At 39.8% G+C, this 24,430-nt stretch overlaps 4 protein-coding genes across 9 annotated transcripts; 2 read left to right on the top strand and 2 right to left on the bottom strand.

Annotated features, from left to right (window-relative positions):
- The first annotated feature begins 36 nt into the window (after positions 1-36).
- LOC137105372 (circularly permutated Ras protein 1-like) lies at positions 37-8,313 on the top strand. Of its 2 annotated transcripts, none has more exons than XM_067487489.1 (21): positions 37-195; positions 466-571; positions 1,180-1,422; positions 2,085-2,306; positions 2,444-2,578; positions 2,659-2,739; positions 2,837-2,910; positions 3,138-3,320; positions 3,404-3,445; positions 3,606-3,695; positions 3,846-3,997; positions 4,115-4,196; positions 4,639-4,769; positions 4,902-4,986; positions 5,079-5,185; positions 5,339-5,451; positions 6,232-6,349; positions 6,875-7,015; positions 7,487-7,580; positions 7,669-7,690; positions 7,796-8,313. In XM_067487489.1, exons 2-21 carry the CDS (start codon positions 481-483, stop codon positions 7,870-7,872), a joined length of 2,283 nt encoding a protein of 760 aa, XP_067343590.1. In that variant the 5' UTR covers positions 37-195; positions 466-480; the 3' UTR covers positions 7,873-8,313. The 2 variants fall into 2 exon arrangements, with proteins under 2 accessions (XP_067343590.1, XP_067343589.1); XM_067487488.1 differs by having other exon boundaries at positions 7,664-7,690.
- Positions 8,002-9,375, bottom strand: gjz1 (gap junction protein zeta 1). Its single transcript, XM_067489102.1, is given in 4 exon segments — positions 8,002-8,020; positions 8,263-8,677; positions 8,680-8,756; positions 9,326-9,375. Coding segments are annotated over 4 exon segments (561 nt in total).
- znf668 (zinc finger protein 668) lies at positions 9,113-14,871 on the bottom strand. The gene is made up of 2 exons (XM_067487490.1): positions 14,726-14,871; positions 9,113-11,877 (listed from the first exon to the last, which is right to left on the bottom strand). The coding sequence occupies exon 2, from the start codon at positions 11,867-11,869 to the stop codon at positions 9,890-9,892; it is 1,980 nt and encodes a 659-aa protein (XP_067343591.1). The 5' UTR covers positions 11,870-11,877; positions 14,726-14,871; the 3' UTR covers positions 9,113-9,889.
- Positions 13,699-24,400, top strand: znf646 (zinc finger protein 646). 5 transcript variants are annotated; one of them, XM_067487486.1, is made up of 4 exons: positions 13,699-14,539; positions 16,036-18,864; positions 19,118-20,197; positions 20,460-24,400. In XM_067487486.1, the coding sequence occupies exons 2-4, from the start codon at positions 16,253-16,255 to the stop codon at positions 21,352-21,354; spliced, it is 4,587 nt and encodes a 1,528-aa protein (XP_067343587.1). In that variant the 5' UTR covers positions 13,699-14,539; positions 16,036-16,252; the 3' UTR covers positions 21,355-24,400. The 5 variants fall into 5 exon arrangements, with proteins under 5 accessions (XP_067343587.1, XP_067343584.1, XP_067343588.1 ...); XM_067487483.1 differs by lacking the exon at positions 13,699-14,539 and adding an exon at positions 14,745-14,883; XM_067487487.1 differs by lacking the exon at positions 13,699-14,539 and adding an exon at positions 14,745-14,883 and having other exon boundaries at positions 20,430-20,599.
- The last annotated feature ends 30 nt before the right edge of the window (positions 24,401-24,430 follow it).

Here is a 24,430-nt window from a genome sequence, read left to right as displayed (position 1 = left end):
ATTAATGTTTAGCCAGAGTTAATCTGTGACTAATCAGCTGGGCAGCTTTGTGCACTCAACACTCTGGTATCACAGGAGACTCTTGGAGAAGGCAAACCAGTTTGACAAGATTTGAACGAATGGCCTCATGCAGTAGTTGAAACATTTCTCGGACTATGGTCATAGTGTTTGTTCAACATTACGAGGACTCTGCATGTAAGTATGTTTCATATTGTTTAATTAAAACTCAGAATGTGGTCCATACTTGTTGGCTGGTTGAAGTTTATTGTTGGAGCACTTCCTTTAAGGCCTGTCAACATGTTACCCAATGTGTTACATGCTCCTTATTGAAGATTGTACTTTGACTATTTATTATTACTTCCAATGAGATTTTAATTGTTAATTCTTTTAATTACACTTTATCATGAGAGTTACTGCTTTTATGTGTTATGAGGTGTTTTGATCACCATGTCCTTCCTTTCACAGGAAGACAGAGTCACAATGGAATTTGCTTGTGGCTTTGTTTACGTAGCACCATCAGTGAGTCAGAAGGAAGGGGATCGATTCAACCGCAATGCAATTAAACGTTCAGGTGTCACTTGCAAACACTCTCATACATGAGATAGAAAAATCATGTGAATAACATGTATACACTAACACTCATGTGAGAACAGGAAAGATTCTTTGTTCATAAATTTATCAAAGAGTCCCGAGTCTCTTTCTCTGCATTGCTTTGCATCACTAATACGTCACCCTTGATCTTGTTCAATCCCTGTCAGATGTCAAAAGGCATTGCGGGAAATATAGAAGGTCAATAACTAAAGTATTATTTCAGTCTGAATGGCAAAATAACTACTTTTCTGAACTATCAACAGTTGGTCATATGTATCAAAAAGAATCTGTAGGTGGATTTTTCTTGCGTCATAGCTTTACAGGTGATTGCTTGGTTAAGTACCATTATGTATTATACAATCAGTGACACACGCAACCTTTCTATCTTCACAGAGATATTTCTTTCACATTACTTTGCTTTGCTCCAAAAAAAAAAAAAAAAAAGCCATCTGCAACCTGAGTCACATTTTCTTCACAGCACAAAGGTCATCGCTGCACCAGTTGTTTGCCTGTGCTCACATTTATCTTGTGGGAAATTAAACTAACTGCCACTTTATGCATTTTTCCTCTTATATTTTTGTCTTTTAGCGCTCATGCCTCCTGTTAACTGGATCCGTCCTCGCAATACTCCCCCTTCCCCTCCAAAAAACTCTGCAGAAACCAAATTGAAATGTTCGCCCTTATCTTCCCCCAAGATTGAAAAGAGCAGCGACGTGAAGAAGGTCACAAAGCCCACACCCTTCCATGAAAATGCAGAGTTTCACCAAAAAATGGAGGCAGCAAATTCCAAGAGTACAATGTCTCCACAGACAACACCTCCTCGAAAGACAGGTAGTGTGAATGTGGCAATATGTAAATGTAAACATTTGGCCAAACAGGTTTATGTCCTATAACACTCTCTAAAAGTCTCTAATTAAGGGAGTCATTCACCCCCAAATTCCTCTTCCTTCACATATTCACTCCTAGAAGTCGCCTAATTTAAGGTTTAGGGCTTTGCACAAGGGCTCCTCAGCAGTGATAATAGTGAAGGGCACTGCTCTTTCTCTCTCTCTCTTTTCACTAAGAGTCATCTTGTCATCTTCACATCCAGCTCTGTTGTTAAAAGCATAAATGTTCTAACAAACACTTTTAGCTAGGATTTAGGAATACATCCCATCAACCTTTCCTGATTCACATTTTTTTACTCATGGTGGAATACATTGATTATGATAACAGTGCTCTTTTTATAAACATTTGAAAACTGCAAAAAAACACTTTTTTATAAGTACATTGGCAAAGAAAATACATTTGTTGTTCTTATCCAAACAGTATCAGTGAAGATATTGATCTAATGTAGTGACTAGCGTTTTTGTAAAGACTGTAGTTTTATCAACATACTAGAAGGAGACAGAGCTGCAGGAGAAAGATCACTGTGTGTTTGGTGACTTTTTTTATTTTTATTTTGCATTTTATTATAAATGACGAATGACCGCTCACTCTGCTCCTATCTGCAGCCCTTCTCCCACCACACATGAGACCTGCAGCAAACAGCCAGTCATCCTCTCACAGCTCATCATTTGACAAAAACCAGATATTAACCTATGATCTGCCAATAATGGAGCCAGACTTAAATGCTCATTCCTGGGACCCAAACTACTCATACAGCACACCGGAAACAACTTTCGGTGAGGTGAAACTGGCAGCTGATCCCAACAGTGTGCATGCCAGGACACCAGGTAAACACCTCTCATTGATTTTTCTTTTTAGATTGACTTTTAACTTTATAAGAAATAGTGTAGGCCAGATTTAAAGCTGATAGTTGAGGGAACAAACAGATCCTCTAAGTTTCTTCTTCTCTGATCTCAAACCCCAGCCCCACCTCTCCCACCGAGACCCTCATTTATGAGTTCAGTTCCAGAGTACGTGTTGGTGTTGCCCTCGTCCCACTCACCTGCTTCATCGTCTCAAAAATCAGCCTCATCACTTTCTCAGTCGTCTACTTGTGAAGGTAAATATAGAAACAATTAAATTGTAAGCTGTGAAAACACACCAACGTAAGACACATTGCTGATGTTATTCCCAACTCAGGAGCTCCAGATAAGGAGCCTCTTCCAGGAAATCCAAATGTGGTTCTTGTCAGTTTAGGTAAATTACTCTCAGAGGAAAAAGGTCAGTAAACTTTTCTTTACCATAAACACTTTATTATCAGCTATGTTGTTTGAGTCTTGCTTCCATACAATGTTTCTGGATGATTTCACGTTTCCAGTGCAGCTAATGAAAGGAGAACCCAGCTCCTGCTCCCAATGTGGCTCAGTGCTGGACTCCTACTATGACAATGTGGTAAATACATGCTGACCTGCATTAAAAAAATACTAACAAAATACTAACACAATTAGGAGTCACTGATTTTAAGTATTAATACGTATATTAAATCAGTATAATCTCTGATGTGATACATAGAGCAAACCTTTTGAGGCATTATTACTTTAAAAAATGGATGATTAGGAATGCTTCAATTGACTGAGACTGCAGGCGGTGTAATGTTCTGTCTTTGTGTTGACCTGCAGGTTAATGGGTGTAGCTTCTGTCAGCCCTTTGACTTGAGTCCTCCGGGTGCACCACAGCGTCCTCTAAGTGGTTACCAGGATGGTCTTTTTTTGCTTAACCCTGATGAAAAGTGTCTTTGTGCTGCTGACGCTCTGCTGATATTCTGCATCGATATTTCAGGCTCCATGTGCATCACCTCCCAGGTAAAAACACTGACACTCATCTTTTCACTCTTGGCTGACAATCACAAATTCAACTAGTATTGTCAAATTCTGTGGTTTTCAAGGTGTCAATGGGGGGACACATTGTCCACAAATCCAGACTCCAGGTGAGTTTTTCTTCTCCTTTCAACTTTCTGAGACTGAAAGTGTGTTTAAAATGTGCATATATTCGGCCACAATTTAGAGTATGACAACAATAACAGGTGTCCATAGCTACTGTACTGCAAAGATCACTACCAGTGAGAGACATGGTGTTATTTAAACCAGTTTGTCCAGGAAGCTGTGTTGCAGTGTGTTCAGACACTGAGTGAACAACAACCTGACACAAGAGTGGGGCTTATTACCTTCAACTATCAGGTACATATATCATCTTTTGGCTTAACAGACAACCAATATTCAATTTCTCCTAGTGTTCTTAAATATTCTTATCTACTGTTTTTCCCTATATTAAGTTTATATCTGACTATTTTGTTGCTGTTCCTTTTCTTTACCCTTTGTTGTTACCAGGTGACAATGTATGGATATGAGAATTGTGCAAAACAATTGCTGGAGGGTGCTAAATTGTCTGACACAGATTATCTAAAAGAAGCTGCAGCTGGGTTCCCCAGTCCACCTCCACTCTCACAGATCAAGGACCTCTTGCAGAAACAAGTTATGGAGTGAGAAGATAAACAGAGATTGAATAAATGTTTGAGTTTCTTGTGTTTTATTGGATGATAATGTGTGTTGTATGTTCACATAACAAACATATCTTCTTGATTCAACGTTTTAAAAAGATTAGCTGAAACAGGGACCACAGCTCTGGGTCCAGCTGCTCTCCTGGCTATTGCAATGGCCTCCAGACAGCCAGGCTCAAAGGTTAGTGTGGCTTTTCAGTTATAGATATAAGACAGCTCTTATCAATGTATTTATATTGGTTCAGCCCATACTGTATATATATATATATACACACACACACACACACACACACACACACACACACACACACACACACACACACACACACACATATATATATATATATATATATATATATATATATATATATATATATATATATATACACACACATATATATATGTATATATGTATGTATGTATGTATGTATGTATGTATGTATGTATGTATGTATGTATGTATGTATGTATGTATGTATGTATGTATGTGTATATATATATGTATGTATATATATGTATATATGTATGTATGTATATATATGTATGTGTATATATATATATATATATATATATATTTTTTTTTTTTTTTTTTTTTTTTTTTGCTATTCCTGATGATCTCGAAGGTGATTATCTGTACAGATGGGAAGGCCAATACAGATTTAGGAAACCTGGAGGTGGAGGACAATGATGCTCGCACACTCCTCTCATCTACCATCTTCTACCAAGAGCTGGGGGAATATGCTGCCAATCAGGGGTTTGTACAGCTAACCTGATCATTATCAACCATCAAACATGTTTTCGAAGCTATTATATTATATTATATAGGGTTTGTTGAATCATGAAGGAGGACTCTTGTTGCTCAGCTGATCTATTTTTCCTTCATTAGTGTGACAGTGTCAGTTCTGTCCATAGAGGGAACAGACTGCAGGCTGGATGAGCTGGGAAAACTCGCTGATCGCACTAGAGGGAAAGTACGAGACAGTGTGAAGCCATGTTACTTGTTATTATATGTGTCAATCATCCAATCTTGTATTTCTCATGTTGTCTGTGTCCTCTCCTCAAGGTGGTAATAGCAAGTCCCAAGAGGCTGCATCCAGAGTTTGAACAGATTATTGAAAACAGAATCATAGCTACACACTGTAGTGTAACACTACTGCTGCCCAAATCACTGTAAGAGCTGCACAGTATATCAGTATTTGTTCCATAAATGATATTCCTGAATGCTTCATTGTCTAGATTCTTGGTGCATGAAAGCTTGGAAGTACTTTAAATTGGATCAATAACAAGCTCCACGACACTGACTGATGTTGTCCTTTGCTGCAGGTGTATGAGAGGAGAGAAGGAGGCAGGAAACAAAGCCACCAGAGAGATTGGGAACGTGGATCCTGATACAGAGATCACCTTCCAGTTTGGAGCCTGTGAACAGGACGCAGGAGGTGAGGAAATACTGGTGTGCCATCACTGATAGTTTTTGGTCCTTTTAACAGTTTCAGCTGCAGACAGCCGCCTTTCATAGAAATATCACAGGCAGTGGTGTGGTAGGCTGCCAGGTGTTGGAAGATGGGGATTACTGTTGTTGCCAAACTAAAAAACCTGAAGACTCAAGCTGAGATAGGTAAAAGAGAAAAAAACATCTTGTCCTCTGAGAGGTAGCCAGAGTTATTACAGCTTCAAACAACAACTAACAAAGCTGTAGTTATAAAAAAACAGGAAAAATCTGGCCAAGTAAAAAAAGCTGTTAGGCAACAAAAGAAATCCATGTTTTTCCACTCATGGGTTTCCATGCACATGTCACTAGGACTTGTGATTTTGTAAGGGTGAAACTGCAGAAACTGCCAATGGAAATAAAGAAATACTACCAGTCTGTCAGTAACTGCTTTGGGTAAACTAAAATTGAAAATTAACGAAGCTGAACTTATTAGCTGCTCAAGAGCTTTAGGGATGTCAGTCTTTTCATGAGAGGATAAATTTAAAAATTGAAGCACAGATATTCATGGTGCCTAGATGAATTTTAATGAGTGGCCCACTAATATCTACAACAACGTGCAGCCAAAAACCTCTGTCTTATATTAGACAGCTATATCAACTGAGGAGCATCTGAAAGATCAAGCCATTTGTCACACATCCTTTTACGGAGACTATCATAACTGTTTTTATTTTTTAAACTACTACAATTATGATTAATGCTTGACTGCTCGTTCTGTGCTTCTTTTTAGTGCCAGCTCCATGCTCTGGTAGCCGTGTGTCCATTCAGCTGCAGATGCGATACAAGCTGATGAATGGACAGAGAATGCTCAGAGTGATAACTACAGACCGATATGTTACTAATGACAGGTAATAAGAATATGTCCAGAGTCATGATACTTCACTCACTTCTGTGTTGTGACATGACCATAAACAGATACTGTGCTTCTTGAATGGTTGTAGCCTCACTCTAAGCGTTAAAAAAGTCATTATCTTGTGACATCTTTAATAAACAAGGCTCTCTCACCCTCAGGATAACAACTGATTAGATGATGATTTTTTTTTTAACAATCTCAGTAAACCTTTAGGCAAAGCATTTCTGAAAATCCAAGGATCCCTATTGATAAAATCCTAGTGATTGCTGAGATATATTTGGGCATTTATATCATGCAGAATTATTCAGTGCAAATAACATCTCATCCATTCTAAATTCAACTACACAGTAAAATAACTTCTCAAACAAATCTGCCTGCTTTATAAATCTAATGAAGGTCATGAAACTCATTGTGTGAACAGTCACAGAGTGAATGCTGAGTGTTTGCACAGTATCATAATGACAAAGTTGAAACTGTAAATGCTCTGGAGCTGTTTTAAGATAAAGGTTTGTCTCCTCAGTTTGGCAGTCCTGTCCTCTCTATCTCTGGCCATCATTCAGCTCAACTCGTCACAGGCTAGCGCCGCTCTGGCTGTCAGAGGCCGCTTCCTCGACGCCAGAAAGGAGGGAGAGCTGCAAAGGAAGCTGATCGAGAGAGCAATGTGAGATTAAGAAGGGATGGAGGACTGACAGGCAGCAGTAGTGTGGGCAATGTGTATAATTACTATGTTTAAGTCTGAAAATGGTTAGATCGAGTGAGGGTTGGATCTATAATCATTTAGTACAAGTGGAAAACACGGCCATTTATTTTACAGGTAAAATGGAAAAACAAGAAGTATGAAAATATTTAACTATCAAAAAGAAAAATGTGAATTTAAAGGACAGTGCACTGAAAGACAGGATCATAGGAGCAGATTGTGAATTGCTTAAAAAAAACTAAATCAAACTATACATTATATATATTGATTTACATAATCATTTTTCTGTTAAATATGTTAATTTGAAATGTAATCTTTCTGAAGAATTTAAAGAAAGGTATTCTTTACTCTCAGTGTTGGACCATTAGTAAAAAGACAAAATGTGTATGAATACATGGTGCTTTTCGGCATTTTTTAAGCCGTGTCTTTTTGCAGACACCATAATCGCAGTACAGAGGAAAGAGAGATATACCAAGAGTGGGTGAAAACCATGGAGCCAATATACAACAACATAAATAACCTCACAAGGGTGAGTTTGTACTGTACTTTTTTTAATTCAGTGCCTCACTTAACTCCCCACACCTAACTCTTAACTGTTTTTGTGTTTTCTAGAGAAGATGTGTCACTTCAGATTCACAGGTAATTCATGTTATGGTCTCACACTGCAGACTACTAGGATATATACTGCACTGTCTATTTAGTTTAACTTTCTCTAATAATTCTTCCATGTCCTCTTCCTACCAGTCTCTAACAGATGCTGGTGCAGTGCTGCTCTACACCATGAAGCACATAAACAGGAAGACAATTTCACGGAAGAATAAACAAAAACCTGGAAAACTGTCTGCCTCAAACTTTAACTTTTTTGGAACCAACTCAAACCACAAATGACCATGATTTTTATTATCTTCCTACATTAATATCCTTTTAAAACTTGACAATGTATGAATACTTTAGTACTGTAGATCGCCTCTAAACACAGCAAGTGCATCATAAAACTTTAGCTTTAAGCTTTAAGATGTTCCTTTTAGTGTTACATATAAAAACTTCAGGCGTTTAACAATGCACGTGCTAGTGTATTTGACACCGTCCCTATTGGTTTTTTACTGATGTAAACCCAGGAAAATACCATCATGCATTTAACACCCAGGACCTTTGGTGGGCTTATTTCAGCCTTTAAAAGTAGCAAAGGTAATGAGAAATGGCATATATACAATTTAGACTGAATATAATAATGAATGATGGCTGAGATAGAAGAGGAAACAGTACGTTTCTCCGGGGCACCATTCACAACACAAACCCGAAACTCAGAGCAGATATCAAATGTACATCTGTTTGCATAATGTTTCAGGGTTGGCAGAATACAATAAAGCAGGACATAAATAAACCAAGATTCAGTGATGCTTAACAGGTGGAAGCCAGCAATGCCTCTGTCTCTGTGGAGAGCCATCTTGCCCGGGAAGTCTGAAGACACAACCCGAGCCTCCTCTTTGCCGTGACCCTCCAGCTCCACAGGCAGGACAGAAAGAATATTCAGGGAAAAGATGAACCTCCTGGCCGACATTATAGGTCTGTGAGAATGTCTATCATAGCAAGCAGTGTTGCAGATACTGTCCCCATTGCCCCTCCATCCAGCTTGGTGAGGGGTGGCTCAGCCAGGAAGATGGTCAGCACACAAATGCACAAGATGCCAAAGGAACCAGAAAAACTGCTTAAATTGTGAATACATATTAAGCAGAATATACTTTTTGCAAATATATATTGTATTTATATGTATACTTGATTATAATAATTTGACAGTTGTAAAGACTAGATTAAAAGAAGTGTCTGCAGTCTTTTTGTATTTAAGGTGACTGTAAGCTTTGAAATTTTTAAATGTTTGATTTAAATTTGACAAAATGTTCATAAGTCTGTGCAATGTTTTGAAAAGAATCTTTATATTTTGTCTTCTATGAAGGTTGCAGTGAGGATGTGCATGTGTTCTATGAATTTGTCCATTTGTCTAATAACCACCACGTGTCACGTATGTGCACTCATATACTCAGTCCATAATTTTACAATAAAAACACTCACAAAAACTGTTTATTTGCAAATGTCACAACAAACACACAACTGTATACTGTCAAAGTTATTTTTCCCCGTTAATTGTCAATAGTGGGAATAAAGTGTAAAATAATATCTTACCTCAAAGGAGGATATATCAGCGTACTTAATGTACAGTTTGTGTTAGTTTAGTTAGTCAGATAATGTGTTGACTTAACCTAACATTACTTTTACTTAAATGATGATGAGGGAGACAAGACATCTCCCTCTTCATCATTTAACATGCTTATACAGAAGACTTACTGCACATGCAAAAGAAAATAAAGATTACTACATTTACACATTTTTATTTGTATAAAAATTGAATCCCCCTTATTAAAAGTTTCCAAATAGCATTCAATTTTACACCATAATTTTATAATATGATAATGATTAAATAATTACACAGTAAATGTTAAATATTTTTTTAAGAAAATGTCAAAATTTAAAAGAATATAAAACAACCTATTATTGAAAATGCTTAATAAAAACCTGTTTCCAGAAATCACAATATTTTACGTAAGATATTACAGTGATCGGCGTATACGTGTTTACAACAGTACTTTTTATGATAAGGTTTCGACAGATAATACAATTTTATAGTACAATACTAACAGACAAAGTTTGCTAAAAAGCGTATAAATAGCAGAAAAGTGCTCAAAATTTACATGAAAGAAACTAAATTTTGATTATTTTTTCATTGAAATATTTAAGGCTAATTACTTTGTGGAAATTAAGTTCCAAATGAGTAAATAAAACTTAAAGTCCCTCTTCTTTGACCAAGTATTCTGGCAGAGTCTGAAAAGCTGTCACAGGTACAGTCACTGGAACAGTCAGGGATATGGCACTAGGTTCAACAGTGGAAGGGGAAACCTCACTGGGGGGTGGAGGAGAAGGGAGTGGGTCTGTGTGAATAATGTTTAAGTCTCCAAGTTGTGCTGCAGCCGGGGCAGCATCAGCATGAGTTCGCAAGTGCTTGCGAAGGTAGGCGGCAAACAAAAAGGCTTTGCCACAGTGGGGGCAGCTGTGAGGTTTGTTGGTCGAGTGAATCTTCTGGTGTTTACGCAGACCAGATTTGTTGAGGAAGCCTTTGCCGCAGCTGCTGCAGACATGAGGCCTCGGCTTGGGATGCTGCTTCTCGTGCTCCTGTAAGTCTGCCAACTGCGCAAACTCCGCCTGACAGGTTTCACAGACATGTGAGCCCAGTGGCACAATTTTGGCAACAGTCGAAGGAGCGGACTCAATGGAATGAAGGTTTTCGTGGGCCTGAACTTCATCCCAGCTCCCAAATGTAGCATCACAGTGTCTACAGGAGAATTGAGGCTGAGCTGTGTGGGCAGTAAAGCCTGAGGCTGATTCGGCCTCTGTCTCCTGTTGTTGCTGCTGCTGCTGCTGCTGATGCTCAGACTGCTCAGCTAGGTGAGTTCTCTCATGTTTGCGCAGGCTTGAGGACACAACAAATGACTTCAAACACTCCTCACATTTGAAAGGCCTCTCTCCAGAGTGCACACGCCGGTGCTTGTTAAGGCTGGAGCGCTCAGCAAATGACTTGTCGCACTCAGAGCATGAAAAGGGCCTTAGACCTGTGTGGACAAGCATGTGGCGCCGCAGATCCCAGGATGCTACAAAGGCCTTGTCACAGCTCTGGCATTTGTAAGGCCGCTCTCCAGAGTGAACACGTTCATGCACGGCCAAATCAGCCGGCTGCCTGAACCTCTTGGAACACTTATCACAGGGATAGGGCTTAAAACCCAAGTGTGCTCGCTGATGTCGACGAAAACTGGATGGATCAGAAAACATCTTGCCACATTGTGGACAGAGAAATGGCTTCTCACCAGAGTGAGTGCGGAGATGCGACTGGTAGGAGGATAGCTGAGTGAAGCCTTTGCCACACTGGTCACACTGATAGGGTTTATTCTGGGAGTGAATGCGCTGATGGCAGGCCAGAGAGGAGGAGCGGGAGAAAGCTTTGCCACAGTCTGAGCACAGGTATGGCTTTTCTCCTGTGTGGGAGCGCTCATGGTTTTTTAGGTCCTTCAGCTCCGTGTATGTTTTCCCACACTCATCACAGGCATAAGGCCGATGGCCCTGGTGGTTTCTTCTGTGTTTTCTAAAAACAGATGGGTCGGCAAAACTCTTACCGCACTCAGCACAGAAGTATGGCTTCTCCCCAGTGTGAGAGCGAATGTGCACCTTCAGTTTAGACAGGGTGGGATAGCTCTTAGCGCACTGACGACAAGAGTGAGGACGCTCTCCACTGTGCTGCGTCATGTGGATCCTCAGGCATATAGCCTGCATGAAGGCCTTACCACACTCGGTGCATACAAAAGGTTTCTCTCCGGTATGAGAGCGGCTATGGTTGCGCAGCTCTGTGGGCGTCTTGTAAGCCTTGTGACAGTCAGGACACTGAAATGGGCGCTGGACCGAATGCGTACGCACATGTTTTGCTAGCTGAGCCTTACTGGAGAATGTTTTGGTACAATGAGAACAAGAGTATTGCTGCTGATGATCTTTTACATGTGCTGAAAGCTTGTGGCTCCGCAGAGCTGACAGACTCCTGAAAGCCTCGGTGCATGTAGAGCATTTGAAGGAAGGTTTGGCTTTTGGAGGCCTTCCTCTGCCACGTTTCTTTGCAGGCTGATCCCTCACCACCTCTTCCTTTTGTTGGTTCTCTTCATCTTGCACAGGAGGGGTGTATTCGTCCACAAGAGGTGGGCTGCCAGGCTGAGGAAGGGCCATCCTAAAATCTGCAAAGGGATTTTATTTAAACAAATGTTATTAACTAGAATTGGCATTTCCTGAATAAAATGTATGTTATTGCTAAAAGGAAGCTGCTATTGCTGGTTGCAGCTTTTGCTGTTGGGAGATTTTAAGTATTGAACAATTTGGAAGTAGATACGGATGAAAGAAAAATATTTGCACAATGCCAGTTCTGTAAATGGACACATGGCAGTGTGGCAGCTGCCAATTTTCTGTATGTGAAGCAGCTTATCATGAAGTAGCTCTGTACCCGGTTTCATTACCCTGACATTTGTAGTTTTGTTGTTTTGTTTTTTTAACAACCCCAATTCCAAAAAAGTTGGGAAGATGTGAAAACTACCTTAGCTCATTTGGAATTTGATGGCAGCAACACATTTCAAAAAAGTTGGAAGAGGGTGATGTTTACCATTGCGTAGCATCCCCTCTTCTTTTAACAATTGTCTGTAAATGGAAGTGAGTAGACCAGTTGTCAAAAAATTTCAGAAAAATTGTTCTTCAACATAAAAATCCTATAAATCTACATTATATAATATCATCAAAAGATTCAGAGAATCAGGAGGAATCTCTGTGCACAAGGCAAAAGGTCAAAACTGGATGCATGTAATTTACGGGCCCTCAGGTAGCACTGCATTAAAAGCAGGCATGATTCTCTACTTGACATCACTGCATGAGCTCAGAGACACTTCCAGAAATACCTGTGTGTGAACACAGTTCACTGTACAATCCACAAATGTAAGTTAAAGCTGATTGTGTGAACACAATCCAGAAACTGTGCCATTTTCTCTGGGCCAAAGCTCATGGAAGCTCGTGGAAAACTGTTCTGTTGTCAGATTAATTAAAATTTGAAATTCATTTTGGATCCCATGTCCTGTGGATTAAAGATAAGAGGGACCATCTAGCTTGTTATCAGAGTTCAAAAGCTTGCGTCTCTGATGTTATGGGGCTGCATTAGTGCCCATGGTCTGGGCAGCTTACACATCTGGAAAGGCACCATCAATGCTAAAAGGTACATAGAGGTTTTAGAGAAACATATGCTCCCATCCAGACAATGTCTCTTTCAGGGAACGCCTTGCATATTTCATAAAGACAATGCTAAATCAAGTACTGCATTCATAACAACAGCATGGCTTCACAGGAGAAGAGTCAGGGTGCTGAACTGGCCTGCCTGCAGTCCAGGCCTTTCACCAATAAAAAACATTTGGCACATCATAAAACAAAAAAATGTAGCAACAATGGCCCAGGACTGTTGAGCAGCTGTTGCTAAAAGAAGAGGGGATGCTACACAGTAGTAAACATCAGCTTCTTCCAACTTTTTTGAGATGTGCTGTTGCCATCAAATTTAAAATGAGCTGATATTTTCCATGAAATGTTAAAATATCTGATTTTCAACATCTTTGATGTTTATGTTCTATTGTGAATAAAATATAGGTTGGTGAGATTTGCAAATCATTGCAATCTGTTTTTATTTATATTTCACTGATCTTTCCAACTTTGGGTTTCCAATTGGGCTTGTAGATACAACGATAAAAGTTGTACCATCGCCTGTAGCACCTTTTAGTGGCAACACTGCATGACACTGTAATGATTACTTCCGTGTAGTGTCCTTCACTTGTATCCAAAATTTGGTTAAGGCAGGTATTTCTGTAAAAGATTTATGCCACTGGAATCCCATAGTGCCCACCCACTTAATATTGAACAGCCAATAGCTAAAGAACAATAAAGCAATTTGCTGAATCAAAGGTACTTCTTTCTCCCGGGGGGTCCAAATACACTAGGTCCCAGATTGTAGGAAGTTTGGATTAAATTTGAAAAAGAAAGATCAAAACATTATGAAAAAATAAATAAAAATGGTAGAGAAGAGAGTTAGACATTAGTATGTGGTCCAGATTACTAAATTTCCTTATAATTTAAGAAATCCACTAAAAATACTCTAGTACTTACAGCTCAGTAATTATTAGTTAAAGCATAATAACTTCTATAATTCGTTATATGGTGGCGCTGTCGGGACCATATTCAAATATGTGAAGTATTTTGGCATGAGGTAGATGTATACCAAGTTTCAGTACTTCCCCATTTATAGGAGATATTCACAATATATTTACAAACTCACCCCGTTTACCATCATTCAAAAAATTACTATTTTAATAAAAATACAGCATAAGTTATCAACAAGAAAAGTAATCACAATATTCTGGCAATACAGTTGAAAGTTGGAATTATTTTATAGTTGTTTTTTGTTCATGTTTATATTGTTATTTTATTATTAGCATACAGCAATCACACCAATAAAGCTGATAAACCAAAGTCAGCAGGAAACAGATATAAAACTGGAAGACTGTTTCACAGACAGGCTGCATGCATCATATGTGACATACAAATTAGCAAAGCAGATTGTGAGTGACAGGCTGATGATGGATCATAAAAAAAAACAGGATAATAATACAATAAAAGAAGTATGTGAGTGTGTATTAAATCACAAAATGGCTGGCATTAGGACCTCAGGGACAATGAGCTAACCACGTTAATGCCAGAGGAAGTTGACGGTGCAAAGACAGAGAGGCTGTGTACAAATAACTGACATGTGTCCCATCGGAGACAAGGATCAAAGTTCACAGGCTAGTGCGATAGAGTTTCAACTGGATATAATATGTAAGCATTCCTTCTTTGCTAGCTTGCTATGCATATACATTTCCAGTATCTCAAAATGGCTGGCTTTAGGACCGGCTGCATCAATTCACTCGACAGTGTCATCATCATCATGACCATCGGGATGGATTTAGCAACGTTAGGACTTTTGCATCATGAAAGCATTAGAGAAACAAACGTCTTTCTTACCTGAATCAGGACATTAATTGTTTCTCAGTAAAAAGAGGAAAACAGGAAAATGTCAAGGCGCACGACAGCTTTTACTGTGACACGGTGGTTCCTGTTGACTGGCTGCTGGATGGGGGACGGCTCTAGGACCATGATGACGAAAGCTTTCGGCAAGCCAAGTGTGTAACATTTTAATGCGTTTAATGGTTAAAAATTATGTATATATATTTCAGTATCAAGCTAGGGCGCACAATAAAAGTATTGCAACCCCCCAGTAGACATGGTAGCTCAAACAAAGTTAGCATTTTTTTTTTAAATATTAGTGCCAGGCTTTTTTAAACATTATATAACGCTACAGTACTTTTCAAGTCAGTGACAGAACGTGATACGTCCTGACGAGCTAACCTGGGTGTCTAAAGTAGAAAATGTCCTTTAGGTATGGTGTGAAAAGTGACATCATTTTGAAATGAACATTTAAGGATTAAATTGTGTTAATCTGTGAAATCATTGCTCTAACTCTGAGTTACCGGCCGTTTGGAATACCGTTAACTCAGTTTTTAGTGTAATCCCTCGGGCTACTTATGAGGGGGAAGCTTTTCTCTGCTGCACATTTCCTGTTTCCTAGCAACAAGAGCAATGTGGAAATGGGGATGGAAGAAGAAAAAAAAAAGAGGTTGTCCTTTATATAAAAATAACGATATAGAATAATGAATGAAAATTTATCTTCGGAGGCTTGCATTAAATCAGTACTACTTAAGGTATTTAATTTTAATGCACTCGCTGACGTTAAGCGTAGTTTAGAACGACGTATTGCCGTTTTGGTGCAATGTTTGTTTAGCTAACGTTAGCTCTGATAAAACTAGCTGGCATTAGCTCACTGTTGTCAGAAATATTAGACTTTAGTAAGCCTTTCCAGTCTATCGTGCATCCTTGTGAAAACGAATATGTTCACTCTGTTTTAGTTTATGATGTGGAATATGGGTACCAGCGGTGGCAGTAAACCTTTACAGAGAGGCGTCTCCCGGTTTATTGACATAGCTAGTTCTCTTTGCCTGCTGGTGCAGATATGTAGACAATTAAGCCTGGCTAAGGTTTCCAGCGAACTTTACTAAACTTGATTAGTCTGCACTTGCGAATGTAAAAAATTTGGTGTTTACTGAAACGATATGGACGTGTTGTACCGGTTTGCACTGTTGAATACAAACATTTTTGGTTTATATTGTGTATTGTTTAAAGGAAAAACTGCCAGAGGACTAATGTGATAAGTTATCTGTAGCTATTATCTAGCTATTTATTACAACTCTAACTGGCATCTCTTGTGTCCTCAACAGCCCAATTTGCTGACTTCTTCTAATCTCAAGTCACTCTTCTAATTGTGTGGAACTGCATCTCAACCTCCTCTGCTGTGTCACAGTCCAGACACTTATTTGACCTTATTGTTAAGATTTATTCTCTTTCTATACAACCAAGAAGGAGATGTAATGCATTTCCCCCCTGAATATTTATACACTTTGCCTTTGGTGCACCCATTTCAATTGTTATGTTGTAATGGCAGTACAAGCTCCTGGCAGGACAACGAGTTTTCCTTGCAAACAGTGTGGCATGGTATGTCCCAATATGCCCAGTCTACTCGAGCATATGGATGCTCACCTTCAACAAGAGGAAGAGCGCAAATTTAAATGTGATGAATGTGGACGTGGTTATAGGCATGCTGGTAGCCTAGCTAACCACAAAAAGACTCACACTGTGGGTTCTTTTCAGTGTAACATATGTGGTAAAGAAAACTCCAATGCCTTGGCCTTGAAGAGTCATATCCGGAGCCACACTTCGCAGAAGAAGTACTCATGTGCAGAATGTGGAAAGGCTTTTCGTCTGGCCACACAGCTAGCTACACATGAGCGGGTTCACCTTGCCAGACGTGCAAAGGAGCAGTCATACAGGATGATCGACATGGAATGTCTCACGCACGATGATACAGATAAAAATGAAAATGATCACCCACATCATCTCAGTGAGCATTTGGCCAATGTGGGGAATTCTGCAGAAAACAGTCTAATTGAGAACAAGACAGAGGATGTTTATAATGCACAAGCTGAGACCTCTGATGATACAGAAAATCGACCTTTCAGATGTGATTTGTGTGACAAATCATATATACACCATCGCAGCCTGACCAACCATAAAAAGACTCATCAGGTGGGAATGTTTGAGTGCACGGTATGTTTCAAACTGTTCAATAACATGGCTGCTCTCTACAGCCACCAGAGAACTCACAAAGTAAGAGGTGGCACAGACCCCAGTTCACTGGGTGGATCATTTTCAGGGGCACCACTAGACCATTTTTCACCTCAGAGCCAGGATGCTCCAGTAAATTTCTGTCATTTATGTCAGGTACTTTTACCCAGTGATGAAGAGTTCCAGGAACACATACAAATGCATAACTCTTCATCTGTGTCATTTGGGCTTCAAGATGCCTTGTCAGAGAACCATAATATATCGTACGACAACAGTATTGCTTCACCTGAGTCTACCTATTATGCATCACCTCTAAATAATATTCCTTCAGTATCATCAATAGATAATCATGGTCCTTTTGATCAGTCGCAGGTGCAATTTAGAAGTAATGGTCATGTGTATTCAGACTGCTCTAATAATAGAACCCCATCTTCCAGTAGCTCTCAGGGAGATCCCCCTATCATTCACACACACATTCTCAATCCTGCCCTGACAAACACACAGAAAATTGGCAGTGAAACTGAGATTGAGGACGCTTCAACTGTAGATTCTGATGAGCGTCCCTTCAAGTGTCAGATCTGTGGTAAAAGTTACAGGCACTCTGGCAGCCTCATTAATCACAAAAGGTCACATCAAGTCGGGATTTACCAGTGCTCAATTTGCAGAAAGAGTTATCCTCATTTGGCTGCCCTCAAAAGTCACCTTCGTGTCCACAAAGCTCAGCCATCATCTTTTAGCCTCAACACTGAAGGTGATTGGCTTTCCTCAGAGCCTCTCACTCTAGATAATCAGCAGGGCTGCTTCTCCTCACAAGAGGAGGATGATGGCGCTCACCCGGTGCTTGGTATCAATCAGAAGAATGGAGTTAACCACAGCAATGGAGGGTTGTACCATGATGTGTTTAATCGGGACTTTTCCAGTGATATGACATTCCATCTACCTCACAATGAACATCTGATGCAGAGGCATATGTGTGCAGACTGTGGTAAGACATTTGCAGATATTGCAGGGATCAAGTCCCACAGCTGCCCACTGTTACAGCAGCAACATGAAACTAGTAGCAGTGACTATGATGGTAATTTAACATTCATCCAGGACTGCAATGGTGTTGAAAGTGATCAAGGAAGTAATATAGAGTTCCATGGTCTGAATAGTAGCCATGACCAAAGTTACTTTGAACAGAATTTCCATGAAAATGTGAGCAGCGATGACCTGAAAGGTGTCGGAGAATGTGATGATACTGGAGAGGGGGAGGGCGAGGATGATGATGGAGATCTTTATCAATGTTCGATATGTGGAAACAGCTACGCCAGTATGAGGGCTCTCAGGAGCCATCTGCGTGGGCATACACAGTCCCATGGTACTCCTGCAAGCTCAGGGCCTTCTTCCATGTCCTCCCACGAGGCAGTGAAAGATGAGTTTGGGGAGATGATGATCTGTAGTACATGTGGGGAAAGTTTTGCCAATAGGCAGGATTTAATTGCCCATCAGCGTTTACACAGCAAGGACCAGATAGACAGTGTTAAGGATTTACATATGAACCATAGCGGTGTATCTGGAAGCACGGAAGAAGCACAAAGTATCATCTGTGGCTGCTGTGGTATGTTCTGTACCAGTTACCATCATCTTGAAAACCACCGTTGCACAGCTAAGGAGAAAGAAGCTTTGACACAACCTAAAGAGGAAATGAAAGTAAATGAAGTAGCCCACAATGAAGACATGAGTCATGTCAAACAAACTAGTGTTATTGAAGCCCGTCAGTACAAGTGTGATCAGTGTGGACGGTCATACAGACACGCTGGCTCACTCCTTAACCATAAAAAGTCTCACAAAACAGGTGTATTCCGATGCCTCGTCTGCCAGAAACGCTTCTACAACCTGTTGGCCCTTAAAAACCATCAGAGGTCCCACTTTGATATTAAGAGGTTAGTTCAAACAAGAATGCACATTCTCTGACAAGTACAATTTTTACCTGTCACTCATGTTGCAAATTGATATTTATTATAAATTTTAAGATAATTGTTAAACAGAAAAGTTAGTTTTTGTCTATTAAATATATTCACAATTTTTTTGTTCTGTGTTAAAGATGTTTTGCAATCATCACGTAATTACTTGTGTAGGCTGTTCTGTGTTTTGCAAACACAGTATTACCTATTTATGCCTTGTCTCCTCCCTCAGGCACTCCTGCCATGAGTGTGGGAAAGCCTTCAAAATTCAGAAGCAGCTATTGAGCCACCTCAGAAGGCACAAAGAGAACCAAGCCAAAATCCGGGAACTCAACAACCAAATTGAGACCCTCATGCAGATGAATGGAACTAGGTCACATGGAGGAATGCAGGCCTTAACTTCAAATGCAAGTGAGGTTGTTACATCTGCAGAGCACTGCAAGAAACTGTCTGAAAGGAAAACAGGGCAAACAAATTCTGAGACCCTAGTTAAATCAGAGGACATGAGTGACCAACGGCCTTTTGCCTGTGACCAGTGTGGGCGTACATATCGCCACGCAGGAAGTCTAGTCAATCACAGAAACTCCCACAAAACAGGTGAATACTATTGTTCTGTTTGTAACAACACCTACTCAAATCAACTAGCAATGAAGAACCACTTGCGCACTCATTTTGCATATAAAAAGCACTCTTGCCAAAACTGTGGAAAAGGCTTTAGAGGAAAGAAGCAGCTATTAGCTCATGTCTGTGCAGACCTCAGAACGGATGTGACTGCAGGCAGGAGGGGCCTAAAATCTAGATCTTATAAGTGTAAGGAATGTAAGCAGGCTTTTCTCTCTGTTGACCAACTAGCAGCCCATAGCTGTGGTGGACCTTCAGGGAGCTGTGATGCACAGAAAGATACATCTCCAAATAAGGAGGAGCGGCCTTTCACATGCAACATATGTAACCGCAGCTACCGTCATGCCGGATCCCTCCTTAACCACAAAAACACCCACAAGACAGGACACTTCAGTTGCACCTTCTGCTCTAAGCCGTTCACAAACCCCATGGCTCTGCGCAATCATACCCGCATCCATACACAGAAGAAAAAGTACGTGTGTCTCACGTGTGGAAAGGCTTTCCGCCTGGCGAGTATTCTGCACAACCACCAGAGGGTCCATAACCGGGTGCCGGGTCACTTTAGGTGTCCCGCATGTGGAAAGAGCTTCCAGGGCAGGTCTGGACTGAAGAGGCACCGCTGCTGCAGACCTCAGGACAAGTCAACAAGAGGAGGAGTCCAGCAATCAGAGAGGGGAGACAAGTGCTTCATGTGAGTCCCTGTTTTGTTGTGAACAGAGTATGTAAGTAAGTTCTGCTTTTGCTTAAAAAAAATATCTGTATCAATAATTTTCATGTTAAAAACCTTTGAATATCAGTAGTTGTAGTAATAGTACAACGTGATTGTTGCATATTAGTAAATGAATGTGCCAGAAGTTTGCAACTTCATAACTAATTTACTGTTGCTATAAATATTCTTGGTTGCGTTATCGTTGCATTATTAGGGATTGAATACAGCCATATCCTTGCTGCAGGTGTGACCTGTGTGGGCGCTCTTACCGCCATGCTGGCTCTCTTCTCAACCATAAAAAAACTCACTCTGAAAACCTCCACCACTGCACCCTGTGTCTCCAGACATTTCCTGATCCTCTCACTCTACAGATACATTTGCAGATGAGACGTCAGTGCTGCCCCGAGTGTGGCAAGACCTTCTGTCTAGTTGCACACCTGCAAAGCCACATGGAGGTGCACTCCAAGGAAAGGGGCGTGGTCTGCAGCTTTTGCCACCAGACCTTTCCCAACACAGCCAGCTACCAGCAGCATCATGACATGCACCACAGGGCTCAGGGCCCCTATCAACAAGATGTGGGAGAAGCTGTAGATAATACCCTCGGCTGGGACTCAGGAATTAGTCAGACCATGGGGATGGATGGAACAGACAAGCAGGTGCCACCACCTCTTTCCCACATTACAGAAAGCCTCACTAATTCACAGAAGAATAACAATACTCCCGGGACAGAGGAAAAGAGCCATGTCTGCGAGCACTGTGGCCGCACTTATCGCCATGCCGGCTCTCTCCTCAACCACAAGAACAGCCACAAGACCGGTTCTTTCTTCTGCTCCATCTGCCAGAAAGAGTTCACCAATCTGATGGCTCTCAAGAACCACCGACGCATTCACACAGAGCCCAAGCGCTATCAGTGCCTGGAGTGTGGAAAGGCGTTCCGTGTGTCCACTCAGCTCATATGTCACCGCCGGATCCACACCAAAGAGAAGCCCTTCGCCTGTCTGCTGTGCAACAAGAGCTTTTCCAGCAAGTCCAACTTACGGCACCATCAGAAGATGCACCAGAACACCCAGGCTTATGACTCTTCTTTTAGTATGGATGGTAACACATTTATGGACATAGACATGGGCTCCTTTCTTTAAAATATTACTCCACAACATATAAAGGTTTAGGACAGGTGGTCCTCTCATTTATCGATTATTTATCCCTCTATCAGTAATTGTAAAACTTGTGCTTCTTGGTCCTGGCAGAAGCTTCTTTGAAGAGGGGTAGTATTTCATTACGGACCTACCATCTTCTGTCCTCAACACAAGGCAACATAACTTAAAAAACAGTGTATCGGTCAGCTTTTAATATGGTTTGAATGTTTTCCACGAACACCAAGATCCCAGAACACTGAGCAGGTGATGACATCGGCCACAGCTCATTTCTCAATGTCAAACCAACAAACCAAAGTGAACAGAAATCAGCGCAGGTCCGTGTAGGAACATTTAACATGTATTTGCAAGACAGTACTGTACTACCAACGATCTGTCCTCTCTTAATACATAAAATTGTGTTCAGTGCCTCTGTAAGTTCCTTAGGAAACAAAACATAAAATACAAACTATATTTATCTCTGATTCCTTATATGTTGGTTTTGTCATCAGTGTTAAAAGACTGTTCACTTTCCTTTGGGATTTCACATTGGGCAAGCCTGTTATTATAAAAGTCAAATACCTCTGGGTGTGTCCAAAGGTCAGTGGCAAGGTGATTAACTGAAAGCATATTATTAATAAGTAAATACCATAAGTGCAGACCATTTACTTGCATTGCTAATAATATTCACATTGAGTGAGAGTATATGCTAAAATGGATGTATTTATTAATTTTTTTCCTGTTATTTTATGTGCATATTCTATGAGAGAAATGTTGTAAAAAACGGTCTTCTTAAACTCATGTAGCCTTTAAGGAGCTCCTTTAGTCGATTTGTAACCGAGTTCAACAGGTAGGTTTGAATGAGCCAAGGATGGTGCGTTATAGGCAGCACTCAGGGTGAACCTTGAAAAGGTGCAGACCTGATGTGTAAAACTTTGTAGATAATTGGTTTCTAAACTGAGCATTGTGCCATTCTAGCACGCTTATAACTTAGCTCATGTAACTGTTGTCTGTCACTCCAGTGTTTCGTTGCAGCTCCACATGCAGTGCATGCTGTAATCCATACTGAAACTTTGAGAAGCATCAGTTATGTTGACGTGCCAGTGCCTCAAATGTAAGTCGATGGTAGCAGTTTAATGTGAACTTGTTATGCTGTAAAACACAATGTTTTTTTTTTCTTTTTTATATTTATCTGCTGATAATTTAATCTTCAGCCACAAACATTTAAAATGTCTAAGGCAGTCGATAAAAGTATTGCAGTGAGATGAAAGTGGTTCCTTTTTGCTTTTGTGTCCCTATCTCTTTCAAATACTATATATAAACTAATACTTTGCATATGTATTTTTAAACAAAGGTGTGGTTTCTTCTAAGCACAAGTATTACTACAAACATTCTAGAGCTTTATGGATGTACAACATAGAACCAGTTTCATCTTCACTGTCCAGGTCCTTGTTCTACAAAGACTGTGCAATTGCTGATTCTCTGGATTATTTTTGTCGAATTATCTAATGATCCTTGTGTTTTTTTCCCCCCCACAAATCAATAATGCAAAAGTGAACACATGGCCTTTTGTTGTAGAATGATCTCAAAATGTTCTTTTTGCCTTATTTTGGTTGATGTTCTGGCACTGGTAGTATGAAATACCTCACAGAAAGCCCTGCCTACCTAGCAACTGCTACTGTTAAGAGCAAAACCTTGTATCCTCTTATGTTGAATTGGCAAAAAGGGTAAAACATTAACATTTTAATCAACATAATATTTAATGCATCTTCAGCTAATACAAATGTTCATCATTAGAAGTAACAAATGTTCCAGGACTGTATAAAAAGAGTGGGAAGAGTAATAGTGTGTCCATGTTTCTTCCATTTCTGGATTACAATCTTCATAGTTGGTACTGGTCTCACTTAGAAAGCTTTAGAAAAAAACTAATTTTAGGTATCATAGTACCCTCTAGGTAATTAACTTATCAAGGGGAATGCAAACTTGCATTATTTCTGTAGGGTCAAAGTGCATTAGGTATTATGTTGATTAAATTATTTTTTTTTACTTTTTGCTATTTCAATGTAAGGGATACAAAGTTTTTCATTCAACTGTACTTAATGCCTCACATAGCTCAATTGTAGATAATACACTGTAATCATACATATTGTTGATTATGAGACTTATAGAATGAACGAAGCATTCTTTTTAAGGTATTTGTAATTGCAGAAGCTTATTTTCACTATAACAAGGTGGTTTCTTTGCATTGAGTTTTTTCAGAATTATATTTGCACATGTGTAGTTGAGACACTTGTAGCCTAAGGACTAAGAGAAGTCTTATAATAATGCAGCTGACCTGTTGTCATTTATTAAGGTGTTGATAGGCGATAGGTCAGCTGTTCAATAGTTCACCTCAGTCAGTTTGCGGGTCATAATATTTAAGCAATATGCTGCAAGAGTTGTTTCAGTGCACGACCTGAGTACTTCTTATTTGTGTTGTCTCAGAATATTGACACTAGCCTTGAAAAACCATGAAAATTTGTCATCTGCCATGTTGTTACATCATTTACTTTTATTAAATGACGTATCTTAGATTCATTTTAGATTACTGATTAACATTTCATATGCCATGGTAGCCTACATTTCAAACAACATGTACACATTTTATTTAAAACTGATTTATTTTTGTATAATGTTTATGTTCCTGTGGCACTTAACACGTTCACTCCTCTGTCAGTGATCACAGTCACAGCCTAGTATTTGTGGCATGTGTTAATCTCAGAGCTTTCTGTAAATAGAATGAAAATATCAGTTGGATCTCTGTAAGTTTAAGGCACGATATTCCTCAGCAGAAGACTGCTAGATTAGCTATTGTGTAAGTAAAACATACCACATGTTCTGATTTATTGGATTTTCTGTGCTCAAAAACGTCTGCTCAGTATTTAATTCATATTTCTATAACTATTTTGTCACTCTGAAGCGTACATTTTTACTTCTTTGTTAGAAGTTAGTTTAGAATTTAAGGAAATTATTGATAAAGCTAGTTGAAATTAATTAAACGACTTATACAAGACAGTGTGTTTGTTTTCATTCTATATACAGT

The sequence above is a fragment of the Channa argus genome, chromosome 20 (assembly GCF_033026475.1).
Source record: "Channa argus isolate prfri chromosome 20, Channa argus male v1.0, whole genome shotgun sequence".
Taxonomy (NCBI): Eukaryota; Metazoa; Chordata; class Actinopteri; order Anabantiformes; family Channidae; genus Channa; species Channa argus.
This window is presented reverse-complemented; position numbering and strand designations above follow the sequence as displayed.